This window comes from Bombus terrestris, chromosome 18 (assembly GCF_910591885.1).
Source record: "Bombus terrestris chromosome 18, iyBomTerr1.2, whole genome shotgun sequence".
In the NCBI taxonomy this organism is placed as follows: Eukaryota; Metazoa; Arthropoda; class Insecta; order Hymenoptera; family Apidae; genus Bombus; species Bombus terrestris.
The window spans coordinates 4868924-4884808 of NC_063286.1; the positions used below are offsets into that span (position 1 = coordinate 4868924).

General features: G+C 31.9%; 1 protein-coding gene across 1 annotated transcript in view; it reads left to right on the forward strand.

The window, feature by feature from the left end:
* LOC105666782 overlaps window positions 1–15885 on the forward strand; it is a 360020-nt gene that overhangs the window by 201329 nt on the left and 142806 nt on the right. The window contains exons 9-10 of the mRNA XM_048414120.1: window positions 75–179; window positions 8299–8346. Coding sequence (XP_048270077.1) covers window positions 75–179; window positions 8299–8346 — 153 coding nt within the window. The remainder of the gene's footprint in view (window positions 1–74; window positions 180–8298; window positions 8347–15885) is intronic.

Consider the following 15885-nt stretch of genomic DNA (forward strand, 5'->3'; position numbering starts at 1 on the left):
ATTAAATTCTAGTAATATTTTATTTTTTTACTTATTTTATTTTTTGCGCCGCTTTGGCATGTTTTTTTTTTAAGGATATGGTTATGATTTTGACACAAGGCAGTGTGATAATGAGAACGATCTTCTGCACGAGATTGACAATGCTTTGAAATTCGGCAAGGGATTTCTGTTTGGGAAAGGTGCGTCCATTGTTTTGCTTAGTTAATTACAGCATGCGTTTTACTAAAAAATTCATGAAAAATTAATTAATTAAATAAATTAATGGTAAATTAGTTTTTACAATAATTATTTATTTTATAAATATGTATTTTAGTTTTTGATTTCAGGTATGCATACAACTTATTTAAAAATTTTATGAAATATCTAATCTGACATCTTGTAATTATTATAATTTGTACATCTTCTAACTAACTATTTTCTCCTTTCAACTGTTCTTTTATCTAATTCATTCTTTTATCAAAGTTAAAGGAACTTGGTTCTCCATGATGAATTTCTTTCTCTTTTTCATTTGAATTTCTGAAACACCTATGTGTTCCAGTAATGAATAATACCCATTTACTAATTTTTATAATAATACATGAGAAACAAAAATTAACTATTTTTTGAAGCATCGTATAATATGGAAAAAAAATCAGTACAATTTTGGGAAAATGCTACAGTTTCTATGTACACAAAACCACCAGAAACAGTTTAATGTTTAAATAATAGAATAATGAGAAATTTTACAAATAATTATAAAAGTAAGTAAAATAATAGAAAGTTAACAAAAGCAATAAATTAATACGAGGGTAACAGAATCAACCTGGGAAATGTAAAATTTTTACGAATGTTACTTTAATTTACACCCGTGTAATTGAATAGAGTTCAACGTTTTTTGTGAAACTGTACTCAAAGATATAATTAACGCATTCCGTGCTATGTAGGCCAACAGTGATCTACACTATTTAGTATGAGCACGTACAATAAATAAAAGATTATGTGATTCGTGGTCAGTAAACTATAGATGTTTATGCAGATTCATTATTTTATGAATTCAAAACAAATGAAATTATATTATATTAAAATAATTATTAATTATTATATTTTAAATATTTAACGAATATTTTACTTTGGATATTTTGTATATTCTTCTATATTCTTTTGTGTATTTTTATACATTTAAATTTCCCATAGATGCATAAACAACCGCAGCATGTTTATTGGTATTATTTACCAATTAGGAGGAATTGGAAGAAAAGCAAAACCAAAAAGTATCCAAGATAAAGAATTTAATATAACTGCAAATATTGTTTAATTCAATGCTATGCTATAAGTTTCTCACTCAGTCTTAAGCTGATAATATAGATTTAAATTGAGTAAGATTAATACAATTTCAGAACATCATCGAGTAAATTGGACGATAATATAATCAAATAGAATTATCATCTATCAAAACAATTTATCATTCATACAGAAACGATAGTAATTCTTTTTTATGATCCAAGAGTATTATGCTTCCAATTGAAACATAAAAAATATATTATAGATTGTAAAATCACTAAAAATAGATATTCCTAGTGTTCCAATTGCCAGGATGTTTTGGGTATTTTTTGCAATTTGATACAAAATATTATGAACAAAAATTAGTTAGCACTTTGCAATATTAAGAATCATTGCAACATTTTTTTTTCAATAACAAAATCAGATTTATATTTGTTCTTATAAATAGCTACATTGTTCTCTACTTTGCAGTATAGATGACATTAGATTAAGTTAAAGTGGAATCTTAATTATTCGAATTAATTATATTACATTAATTTATGAATTTTGAAAAATGAAAGATAAAGTTTATTAATAGAATAACTCGTTTCCATCTGAGGAAAGATCATATTTTAAACTATTTTATAAATGGTAGTATTAAGTAGTATTAGTAGCTTAAGACTGAGTGAGAAATTTATAGTATATCATTGAATTATAAAATATTTCCAGTTATATTAAATTCTTTATCTTGGATACTTTTTGGTATTGCTTTTCTTCCAATTGCTCCTAATTGGTAAATAATACCAATAAGTATGCTGCAGTTGTTTATGCATGTAAAAAAATACAAAACGTATATAATATATAATATATAAAAATATACAAAATATCCAAAGTAAAATATTCGTTGTAATATTTAAAATATAATAATTTATATTTAATATAATATAATTTCATTTGTTTTGCATTCATAAAATAATGAATCTACATAAACAGAAAAAAAACATTTTAATTTCCTAATTTCCCCATAATCCATTAATTAATTCCATTAACCGGAGTTCTAATAATCGAGATTCGATTTTCCTACAGTTTACTTACAAAATGCCTCGCTTTATATATCTATATTTATATTATATGTTTCTATTATAAGAAACCAACGTAGAGCACAAAATTTTATTTAAAGATCATTCGTTAATTTTTATTACATCAAACCTATATAAAATACAAAATTTTACCTAAAAAGTAATCATTAATTTGATGTTTGGCATGCGGTTCAGTTCCATTTATTCTCTGCGTTACTCCAGACTCACTGTTCGTTAAACCGAAGTTAAGAAAAACAAAGTTCTACACACCGTCCGTAGTTACCGTGTCGAAGGTAAATAAAGAGGAAAAAAAGAATATATACAATTGCACAAGAAAATATTCGAATACTTATAGAGACTTCTTGACGAATATATTATGTGTGTTATACGAAATATTTTGCAATCTCATTAACCTATGAGTTTATTATTATTTATTATATTAACCTTATAGACGAATAAGACTCCAGTATCATAGCTATGTTGTAAAGTTTGAAATAAATCTGAAAATGTACATAAAAGTTACAAGATATTTGGTGTAAGCATGTATGTGTTTCGCAAAAATCATAGAAATACTTAAACATTAATTATATTAATAAAACTAAATATTCAGTGGGTGCTGTTTAACAATTATTCAATGGCAATGCTCAAAATGGCAGTTTATGCTTTATACCACTTTTTACTAAATATAATTTGCAACGAATATCTTGTAACTTTTAAATACATTTTCATATTAGTTTTAAATTAGACTCATTATAGCACTGATGAAATTATTAAAAAGTGTTTTTCATGTAACACACACAGCATAAATAGATGCAATTTTTGAATTGTAAAGGTTCAAATACTTTTGCGAGCCACTATACGCGGTGTAACATTTATGTTTGACCCGAGACCAAAGATCGTGGTTCGATACGAATTTTCGTGCGTTACGAGCAGCCACGTCACGCTACTATTTTCAATTGCCGGCTTCTGCGTAGTCGAACGAGTCGAAGTGCGCGGCGATGATGGTGGTAGCGCGACAGCGGCGCAGCGCGGCGTTGCCATCAGGCACCGTGACGCTCCGCAGTCCGCGGTTATTCTTCGAAGTTCGTTCGTAATCGCGTTATCTGGTGCGAATTTCCGTCGATTAACCGGAAGAACAAAGCGCATACAATGTTGGAAAAAAGTGAGTGTCTAAGTTATTAGAAAAATTTTGAAATCAACCGCTTAAAAATATGGTGTGTGTGGAGGTAGGACTTTTTGTCACAACGTCGCGTCGTCTTAAGGACTCGTTCAACAGGTTGTCCTGTGAACGCCGCTTTAAAATGGGGGATGCTTTAAAGTTCAAACGACCACTCCGACGTTTCCGTTCCTGCGCGCTATACGGATTTCCGTCTTTATCTTTTAAAGTGACCATGTTTGTGTAGACACATGTGCTTCCAACAGTTCTGCATAATTTTTGCAAGGATTATTTATTGAATATTCCACGTCAAGATTAGTTGTTTTTTTTAGTTCATTTTATTGTCCGTTGAATTGAAATGATTCGTCAAATGTGTGAATATCTTGTTTTCGATGAAAATTAAAGTATTTGTTAATTTAATTCTGTTTGTAGAGACATACTTTCGATAATATTTGATAATTTCGTAAAAACGTTGGTTTACTGATTGAAAATTATAATGAAAGTTATTAGTGAAAAACAAGTATTTGTAGAATAATTTCTTTTAATGTTAATTTTCTTTTTTTTTTTTTTTTTTTTTTTAATTCTTCCTATGATTCATTTTGTATTTTGGATGAAGATTAAGGTGATTTTTAAATTTGTATAAATGCAAGTAGGTTTTCAACAAGTTTTAGTAGTATTGTAGAAGAAATCATTTGTTGTTTCGGAATTGTATTGGAAATTATAATTGAAGATACTTGTAGATATAATGACGAATTAATACGTACTTGTAAATATGTACAATGTATTTCAATTCTATCTATATCTATATGTTTTTATATATTTCTTTTTTGGATATTAAATATTGTAGTATAAACACCGCATTAAATATCAAGATTTTGATTAAAAATTTATTTAATTATACTATAAAATTTCGTTAAATAATGTTTTAATCAAATATTGAAGTTTAGATATGATTATATAAATTCATTTATAGTTTAGACTCTTTATTTAGGGAACTTATATATACATATAACACATGAATATTTAATTTCATATCAATATTTTATTTAATATATACCGGGTGTCCCAGCATTGATGGTACGACCTGAAGGAAGTGATTGTACATAAACAAATAAGTCGAAAAAATGGAATAAATTTTTTTCATTTGAGATTTTGTTTTCAGGAAAATTGACTTTGAATTTCCTCTGAATACGCATGCGCTTGACCATGTCGTGGTTAAACAGATCACAATACAAACCATATGCCGTAGGTTTATGAGTAATAACAAGGCATGTAATTCTTAAGATTTACTTTATTAATGCAAAAATTGTTGAAAACGCTGGCTACCGTACCGCATACACAGTTGTGCTCCCCGAATTAAATTTATAAATTAAACACCCCTTGACTTTTATCTATGGGATCTTTTATCTATGAGAACTAAATGAAAAGTTTATTTGGAAGACAACACGAGTCCTCCATAATTATGATAAAAGTGAGGATCATTTTGGCGTTCAAAAAACTGAAAACAAAAAATACGTTAGAAAGCGTGCACGAAATCTATGGCATGTGGTTTGTACCGTAATCCGTTTAAATTTTAATCCGACATATTCAAGTGCATGCATATTCGGAGGAAATTCAAAGTCGATTTTCTCAAAAACGAAGCCTCTAATGAAAAAAAATGTATTCCATATTTTCGACTTAATTTCTCATGTATAATCACCCCTCCTAGGTTGTACAATTAATACTGGGACACCCTGTATAAATTCGATGCCCAGAGTAGAAATAATTCTGTAATAAAGGAAGCTCCAGTATAACTGATTTTTCAGACATTAAATGTTTAAATCAAAGAACGAAAATGACAATCGGAACGTATTTTTTCATCACCTACTAACGTTAACTTGTGGCGCTAACCGCCATTCCCATTCAAGAGACAAGTTCAACTCTCATTACTCTATCGAATAAGGATTTGTAAGAAGCATTCGTAAATATTTACATGTTACGCATTAAAGACTGCCTGAATACATTTCATGAATATGAACTTAAGAAAACCAACATATTGAATTTATTAAGAACATCGAGAATTGTGTGTTAAAACTGAGAAATTCGTGATACCTGATAGTGTTTAGCAAACACATAGAGGAAAACGTGCAGTAGAGCTTGTTGGTTGGCGGACCTCGATTACATAAAGGTGTCACGTTACCGCTCCGTAGATTGCACGAAATTGCAATATACGCGTGTTCAAGGCAGAAGACGCGTGCTATTTTCGTTTGTCAGGGACTGGCGTCTTCCGCTCCTGAGGTTCCTTCCGGTCGCGAAATTCAATTTGGATGACGATGATTGAGCCTTTACTTTTTACCAATCAATTGATTCTATTTATTCGATTTGAATACAGTGCTCTGCAAAAGTTTCTGGTTAGATAAATTTGTTTATTTTATATTCCAAAAATATTATTTTAAAAAACTTTTAATTAATATTATGCAACTATATGTATAACAATGTTTATTTGTTTTACTTTCAATGATCTTATGTTCAATATTATCTTAAATTCTTGTAGATATTATTTTTAGAGTATATTGATAAAGTAAAAATCTATATAACCTAAAATTTCAGCAATTAAATGATTATCTAATATTTCTCTAGCATATTCACTTTCAATCTGTGACGTATAAATATGGAAATTTATGATAAGCTTTATTTCGGCAAAAGAAAAGGTTTCATACCCTATCTATAAAATGGACCTAATATTTTTCAGAAAAAAGAGTTAAATTAAAACATACTATTTAATATTAGATATATGAATATTAATACTGTTTCAGTATTTTACGTAGTTTCTAAATTAAGAGAACATAGATACACCTACTGAAATGGCAAAATAGTTAAGAATAAAAATTTATGATAAATTTTAGTTCTTAATTACATTAGGTAATAAAAAGTTTAGAAGTTTCTTTTATAGCGTAATGACAGTTAATTTTTTAATTGTGTTCAATCAATGACTCGATGTTAAGGAAACTCTAAAATGTAAAAAGCCATTGCATAGATATCGTACTTTGAGGAATATTTTGTTATTAAATATAGGTTTGGGGTTGATATTCAATAAATTCACACAGATTGAATATTACTTTTTATATTTCACCACCTCGTACAAAACGTCTGAACACACCGGATACACTTAGGTAGTTAACACGTGGTCGACTCCTAAGACAAAAGAGCGTCGTTAAAAGTCGTACCAACTTAGCTTATAGGAACTAGCGATCATACCAACTTAACGTTTCTCAACATATTTCATGTTCTACATGCGAACTTTTCCATCTTCGTACGTCCTGTTACCTTTTTTCCTTTTATTTTTGCTTCGAAGCTCATTAAGCTTGCTTCTATATTAATGACCCGCGTCGTTCTTATAAAGAAGCAATTTAAAACCTCTTTGATACGTTCCTTATCGCGATTTAAGGTAACAAAATAGTGACTGCTCTCGTTATAGGAGTGGATCTGTTCTATACATGTTTTATCCAACAAAACAAGAGGACTATATTCATCCATATCGATGAATGAAAAAGATATTTTTCAGTTGTACAAAATATTTAAAATTTATAATCCATAATGAGATTATTTGAACACAAATACTTTCTGTTATATAATATCTTAATTTAATAAAATTTAAGTATGAATTATGGACTAAATTATGAACAGTAAATTTTTATCTAAATATACCTATGTGTTTATGAATAATACAACCCAAAACATACATGTTTAAGACATTTGTTTAATTGTGAACATAAAGATTGAGGTTAATGTTATTTAAACGCTGTCCCTATATTCTCTTAGTACTTACTCATACATTATATGGTTATGATGCGTATGGTTAGGAAGGAAATTAATTTTTTAAAGCCCATGACTGGAAGGGAGGAGAAAGTAAGTATATAATGCCTATATATCTATAATTTTTAGAGTTTGCTCGACGAAAGTTTTTCTGTTTTTTGTCCGGAAACTCACGCTGTACCTTGAAGTAGAGTAATGCCATACTTCCCGGGTCACATTGTCTGTCAATGCGGATATCACCTTTAAATAGTGTATTTGAAATAGACAAACTGATTGATGAGCATATATATTAGAAAGTAGATACGTCTAAAGAGTTCCTCGTCCATAAAATCAAATATTAAGATACAATAATAAATGATCAGGAAAATGGCAAATACCTGAAAATGTTAAAGTAATTAAAAAAAGCACAGTATTAAATTAAAAGTATAAATACTACGAAAATATATTTTGTTTAATAATTAAATAAAATAATACGTCATATAATACTTATTTTGTAAATATTACGTTATTAGAAAATATTTTATAAGCTGTATAGGACAATGATAATTAGTAAACTGCGGATTTTTATGCATTTACAGGAAATTTGAAAATGCAATGATGATGATGCAGAGATAAAAAAAAAAAAATATAAAATACTCAAAGTATAGTACTTTGGTGGATAACATAATTTTCGACCGAGGTTCTATTTTCCTAATTATATTTTCAAAAATGTGAATGTACATAAATATCTGCAGTCAAACATTTAAGTACTTATAATTTGAGAGACGCAAACGCCAATCTGTCATATGCAAGGACAACTTTGTGTTCAATTTATTATACGTAAAACTGTCAAAAAATTTTATAAATTTTGTTTATTTTGTCATTATTTATAATCAAAGAGTTTCGACAATTTTCGTACAAATGAAATATTTCTATGGTTATATTTCAGAATTTTCCAAATTAATTATTGCCAATTACCTTGTGTATTTTTAGTAAACAACAAGTAAAATTATGAGTTTGGATCCTTAAAGTGCTTATTGATATTTTCAGAGAACGTTATGTTCGCTCCCACGTTTAAAGCTTCGTCCGCAACACCAGGTAAAGTTGCAAACGAGACGTGTGAGACTAACAGAGTGTTTTATATTATTACAAATCGTGTATTAAAAATAAATATGATGTCTAACAAATACGTTTGTATGTATTAGTATTGTAATTATTGCTACAAAGGTACAATTACATTATCAGAGAATGTGAAATTTTTCTGTGACTTAAAAGGCAAATTTGCAATAAATTTAAGATAGGATTTATAATATTTTTAAATGGGATTTTTTTAAGTAGCTCTCATATCAAAATATTCTGCAATATTATTGGATAGGAGAACGTAAAGTCATTTTTTGAAAGTGGTTCTATTGCTTAGTTGCTATATACGACATTAATTTCTTAGAAATATTTTTTAATTCCATTCACAAACATTTGGCATCCAGATTGTTTAATGAGAACAGAGCATAATTTATTGCATGTTTGAAATGTAGTAGATTTGAGATTTTAGGAAAATATTTTGTATGATATCGTTGAATGGTGAATTCCCAAATTAAAAATTGTCTAATGTAACTTTAGCTATTTACATATCCTGTATTTTTTGATATGCATGTTTGTAATTACTTGTTAATTATATGTGTTAAATATTGAAGCTTATTCGAATGAGATTTTAGCAGGAATAAATATTTCTTTGATCTTCATAACCAATAATAATAGTTTGTCAGACAAAGTTTAAATTATTTTTTTAAGACATATGGAGTATAAAAATAAAGTTGGATATACAGACACATAGCATTACATATTTCATTAAGATTTGTTACAGATAGAAGTATAAAGCAATAATCATGATTATTAATTAAATGATTCTTATGTTATGCACTGAAACTACTTTAAAGAAACTCAATATATACATAAAGTGTAACAATATACAATCCATTTTTCTATTTAAATTCAGGTAGGAACACTCTCTTTGCATATAGATATACATCACCATACATAGATATTAGATATCCCATAGCAATTTGTATATATACAAGATATTCAGATTTTTATTACTAATAAATTATTAGTCAAGGTAATGATCCTGGTATACAGCAAAATCATGTGAAAGCTATCTGAAAAAGTGAAAGAGTTAGAAGAATATGATAAATTAAAATCATACTTATTTATATATTAAAAATTTGGAATAAATTAAATGGAAAACTCATTTCTTTATGAACTTTTTGACACACTTAGAACCAAAAAAGCAATAATAGAAAACATAATGGAAAATCTAGAGTATTATAATTGATCAAAGTAGCAATCCAGTGATGCAGGTGATATAGAGAAGGAAAAGTTATGTGTTGTTTTATTACAAATGATGAAATGTTTTACTAAAATATTGAATGTACCTATGGATTTTGTATACTTTTAAAATTATAATCAGGTAATGATTCTGAAAGATATTAATAAGTTTTTAATTAGTTTTAGGTTAAATCAATGCAGTTCAATTTAGGAAAGTCAAATAGCTATTAAACATTTCTTTAAGTGTCTCATACGTTGAACATGTAACAAGACAAAATATTTACATACATTCATATGTACAACAACAATGTTGCCCAGTTTACCAAAGTTGTTTTGCAATTAAATAAGGCGAAAACAAAACAGACAGTAAATAATTTATCTTTCTGATAATCTTTCCTAACACGTCCATGTAATATTGGTATGTATCTGTTGTTTGAATCTTTGTAGTACGTCTGTTGCATGTAAGCAAGCCAGTTTGTCTGAAGTTACATTAATGCTCATTAAGGCCACTCAATAATTTTTCAATAATTCGAAATGAAAATTGGCATAGAAGGTGATAAATTGTTCTAGAAAATCCCCGCAGCATTATACTTTAATATACTGCTCGGTCAATTATAATTAGACGTATCTTAATACCGACGCCCACGAATTTCTAATTTTATGAACGTTCCCACCAAATCAACTGCTGTTTATCTTACTGTCGCAATCGACGCTTGTAAAATCAAAATTGTCTTCCCGAATCTTATACACTGCTTCGAGTGATGAATGAAAGAAACGAAACGACTTTGCTGTTTCCTTATCAAATTTTCAAATTTATCAAAGATTTATAAAAGAATTTATTAAAGGATATAAAAGAAGAAGAAGGAAAGAAAGAAGGACAAAAGGACAAGTAAGGATGTTTTATTTGTAGTTGAGTTTAGTTTTCGTTCAATAAGCAATACCCAATACAGAAACTGATTACAATATCCTCGTACGTCTTAGTCCAACACTCGGCTGCCAACTTCTCGACTTATACCCTCTGGCTCCTCCACTGACTCTCTGCGGCTTCTCCCCTCACACTGGCTGTTCTAGCATCCTTTTGTCTTCTCTTAGCCCCACCACGCAAACTCCCGTGGCCAGGGTCACGTAGGCTTTTTCTACGAAAGTATACCATTGAAGGACCGATAACACATTGATGGACCCGACGACGCTGTCACGTAACTTGAGGGTTGGATAATGAAATAAGATAGCTGAGTCGTAACACAACTATTAATTTTAGTTAAACTTTATTGCGAATTCAGCAGTCACAACGGAATACACACTGAATTGACATAGATCACAATTCACTCCAACCACGTTATGTAAAACTTAGTTACAATGATACGTTAAGTACGCGACTGTTATAAGGGTAGAGACCGGTAAAGATATGTTGACTATTCTAGGAATACAGAATAAGTGAATCTTACTGACGATACTGTGTCTGAGGAAAGCTAGGGGTGGGTGTGTCTAAGGACACGGGACTATCGCATTTGTTGATGGTAATTTTGGTTAAGCAAGTGAGGGCAGTAGACACCGTCTCCGATTGGATACTAAGACGGTTGGTGGGCCAGGAAGGGTTTCAGCCGCCCTCGTGAGAAAGTTGCTAAGGGAATATACCAGACGTGAGGAAAGCCAATTTTCCGTGTTAACCCGTAGTAAACAATAATCGTAAAAAGAAATCTAAGAGATACTCGCTTGATTTGAAGGACCTTAACCATGGAAATTCCAAGACCCCTGGTGGCTACTTAAGACTATCGAGGGTACGCGCCAAGGATGTGCAGACGTCTGGGTGCTATCCTGCCCGCGGTGTGTGGCCTTGTCTCTGATGTGAATCGACGTTACAACGCCTTTGACCCGATGTACTACATGAGTATATTTCAAAACAAGCAAAACAAAAGTGGATTTATGCCTGAAAACGAATCCGCAGATCAATGTTTCCTGCGATGGAAACACGAGTTAAAGTCTATATTGAGAGACGCCACCGTCCAACGATTTGTTCGTACGGAATGAATTATTGAAGCAGCGCCTGCCCACACGGCTGCTTTCAATGCAGTACACGAAGAAGGAGTAATTGCGGAGGAGTGTCGCATTCAATATTTAAAATTCCGATGGCTACATTCTGATATCTCCGACGGTAGTGACATCTCAGATGACAAAAGTGATGGGGACATTGAACGAAGAATGTTACCGTTTGTCCTAAGTTGGATAGTAAGCGCAATTACAAGGAGCCTTTAATTTCATTTTTAAGCCGTAATTACAGAATAGGGCCGTAATTGATCTTGGGAAAAGGAATTTTGCAAGGGGCCAAATTTACGACGCTCTTAGTCGCGTGGAAAGTTCAGACCGTCGAGCCATATCTGATTAAGCATGGAACAAATTCTCGGTAAACTGCATGACGAAAGAGCGCTTGAGAAATGCAAAGATTATGAGAACTTCTTTTACAGAGGAACAGCTGAAGTCTACTTCTTACAACCAATGTGCAAAGAAACAGCCAAGTATGATAAGAATAAAAGACACGGGTCAAGTAAGCGACAACCCTTTGAGCGATAAGCCTGTGAAAAGAAATGGATGACACAATGAAATGAAATCGCCGAATAATAGGCCATTTGCAATAACAATAGTTAAAAATGAAGAAATTGAAAAAATGTGACCAAGGGTGATGTACCTCTACAAGATACGGAAAATTTTACCGATAGCTTATTCTAGTACCGAGCACTCGACAAACATACTTAAAAATTAGATTCTTATAGTAAACAGTACTTGACGATAAATAAATGTGAAAATTTTTTAATGGGACCAATGGGAGAACGTACTCTGAAAACGTACCTCATACGATGCAAAAGGAATCATCCTGATTGGTTAAGCCATTTCTGAGAAATTGGCGAACATACATTAAAAACAAAACTCATCAAATTGAGATACCTTCCTTCTTTCCCGAAGTCGGTATAAAAAGTAACATAATTTTGAAATTCAGCGTTAAGTATCGTTTCTTCGTCCTAACACGTTGACTGCCACGACACCTGTATTCGGGTGTCAGCAAAGTTTCTAGTCAGGCCACGTAACTTATATTCGGGTGTCGCTTATTTGACTACTTGCGAAGGATCGTCGTAGGTATTTGAAAAGATATTCCATAATAATAAAACTGTGGAATTGTTATAAAAGTAATACGAAAATGGTTTATTAAAAAATTATTTAGAATGTGAAACTTTAAAGCATTCTATACATAGCTGAGGTTGGTCGGGACAGTTTGGACAATAAGTTGTTGTTTTCTTCAAATTCTTTTGTGCCTTTGTTCGGTCCATTCCACGTCTTTTATTCGCACAACATAGTTTGCATGCGCGTCTAATGCTTCTTCCGGAATCATTTTTCCAAACGGCGATATTATGCTGACTCCGTCGAAGCAAGGATTTTTTGTATTTTTAGACAACCCTAATAATTTTGCAACTAATGATTGTCTAAATATTCTAATATTTATATTCTTCCTTGTTTCAATTTTGTAAACCGTCAAAGCGTTTACAACAGAAATTTCCAGAAGTAGTTGGATGCCAAGTTTTCTGTACCGTTTGATTCCTTTTCTAATTGTGGTGGCATAAGAAACCATTTGGTCGGAATAATCTATACCGCACTTTCCTTCGTTATATTCAACAACAGCTAGTGGTTTTTATGTTGTGAACAAACGAAACGAGATATCATTCTTGAGACCACCGCTTGAGCGTCTCGCATTACTAAACTATCGATGGCAGCACCTAGCAGAGAACGCTTGGTACTGCTGCACGCGTGGCCTGGCGGAGATTTCTTTGAAAACTCGCGTGGCAGTCAACGTGATTAGAGGAACACGTTAAGTCGAATCCAACTTACCAATAACTATGTTAAAGACAGAGAGAAAGACCGAGAAACAGTTAGACTTCATTTGATAAACATTAAATGATTAGGTATGAAATGAGGAAAATAATAGGTGATCTTGTAGAACCATCGATGATTTATAAATATGTTACAGAAATCAGCATTTTGAACACCTTTCTGTTAATAATAATCGTCCGCCTCGTTTAATTTTCAAGATATTCGCGATAAAGGAGGCTGGTACTGCCGATACCACCTCTTGCATTTGTATTTCTGCATATACTTGTGCATTTGTGGCAGCGTATGCTGTGTTGTTTGCCGGCCACTTATTTTCTGTTTGTAAACGAAGGTTATGCGAGCTTAAAGGTCTCGTGCACAACTGCATATGTCAGGCCGCAAGAAATGTCTGTTATAATTCACTTAAAAGTGAATATCATCAATGTTTGGGTCCGACTTCTCGACAGCCGACAACGCTTGCGTGAATTAATAATAAATTAATTATAAAAATAATAGAGAAATGAATAATTGATATTATTTTATGAAATAGAATAATCGTTATTATTACCTCACAACGGTCAGATTGAAAAATCTAACCCAAACCTAAGCTTAATGCATTGATAATATTCACTTTTAATTGAGTTATAACAAACATTTCTTTAAGCTTGGCCGGTTTTCGTTTTTTATAAATTTTTATAAAAACCAAACGGACGCATACGCTGCCACAGACTCGCATCGATAGACAGAAATACATTGTAGTTGTGGCGGCACATTAAATAAAGCAAGTTATATATACAGAAAAAATTACGCAAAATGTGAGTTACATATTCAGAAATCATTGAAATTGTAGGGTAGTTAACGTTTCTACAATTTCACCTAAATTATTATATAATTATGATATAAAGATATAAACATAATTATGATTATGATATGACGTTTTTGTTCCAACTTATATTCTCAGACGTAGATTTTTGCTGTTCCAAATTCTAAAAGTTGATCTAAAGCTTGCAGCCACTAAATAAAAAAGTAACATTTTATGCCGGCTTCTTTTGTTCTTTCACGGAGTTCTGTGAAACAGCGGGGTAGGGAGCAAGACCGTGAGCCGCGGGCCGCTCATTCAACATGTGTTACGATTGTATTGAGGTGGTATGTGTTGTCCGTGATAGTTGTAGTTGCCGGCTGTAGATGTCGCCGCTGGGGTACTGCTAATTATTCTTCTATTTTGTTGCGTGGAAGAAAAATCGGATCACGGGCGCCGGAAATCGAACCCGGGTCCCGAACGTTCGAAACCTAAGGCGCTAACAACTGCGCTGCCGTGTCCGTTTCTAGTTAGTGTCAAGTGGCGGTATTTGTTGTCGAGTGCCGCCACAGTATGTATGGATTTGTCGATAGATGATTTACATAATGGTTTCAGGTGGGAAACATATAATCACGTTACACAAGGAATCCTATCTACTCGATTAAAGCGTCTTACTGTGGATAAATTGAACAACATTTTCCGGTTATTAAAAACCTTACTTTCCCCACAAGATTTTCCACATCCGGATATGTGACTGTCGTCCAAACCAGTCTATATGACTATGGTTGGCATGAGTGATCCAGCGTCGATGTGTCAGGTGCTGTGATTCAGAAGTATGTAAACTCGCTAAAGTAAACCATCCGAAAATTGATTCCGGATAATCAGTATCCTATTGGATTTTCTGTAAAAACATCTGTAGAAAGACTGACTAGTCTCCGATTTTGATTATTCTTGGCTATATTGTAGAAGTCGACAATTTGAACAATTTTTCCCTATGTACCTAAGGGCTGAATTCGCGTAGTTTCCGAGATATTCGTGAAAAACAACCAGTAACAGAACTGTGAATTCTGTCTATAGTTGTGCGTCTGTGATGGCGTATAAGTTAGTGTGAGTTGCGGACCGCTGGCCGCTTATCTTCTGTTTATAAATAAGGGTCGGCCGAGCGCCGTGCACAACGTGCATATGCGAAGATACAAGAAATGTTTACTACAGAGTTATCCACTTAAGCCGGAAGATATGAGAATGGCAACAGTATAACATGCACGCCATCTAAGAGTTGTTGGTAGAAGTATAATTAGGCGAGAATACAGAGCGGTTTAGTAGTCGCCGGTGGACTTTAAATTTGCCGTCAAAATAAGGAGATGATGATCGCTGAGCAAGCGAGCTTCATGTTTTTGTTCAACGATTTCATGTGTTTTCCGAAGTTTCGAAGCAAGCAAGGAACAAACAATTTCCATCCCTCGTCGACTAGTCCGAACGAACTCAACGAGGGTTAAATTAATTTCTGTTTTTGTAAACTGGACTTCTTAAATATGAATTCTAGGTTAATTATGTAGTAAATATGAGATTCCATATTCCATATTCTTAGATTCAGCGTATTTAACGACAGAGCGATCCAAAATCAGATAATACCGGACAATTCGTAGAAAGTGATCGTTATT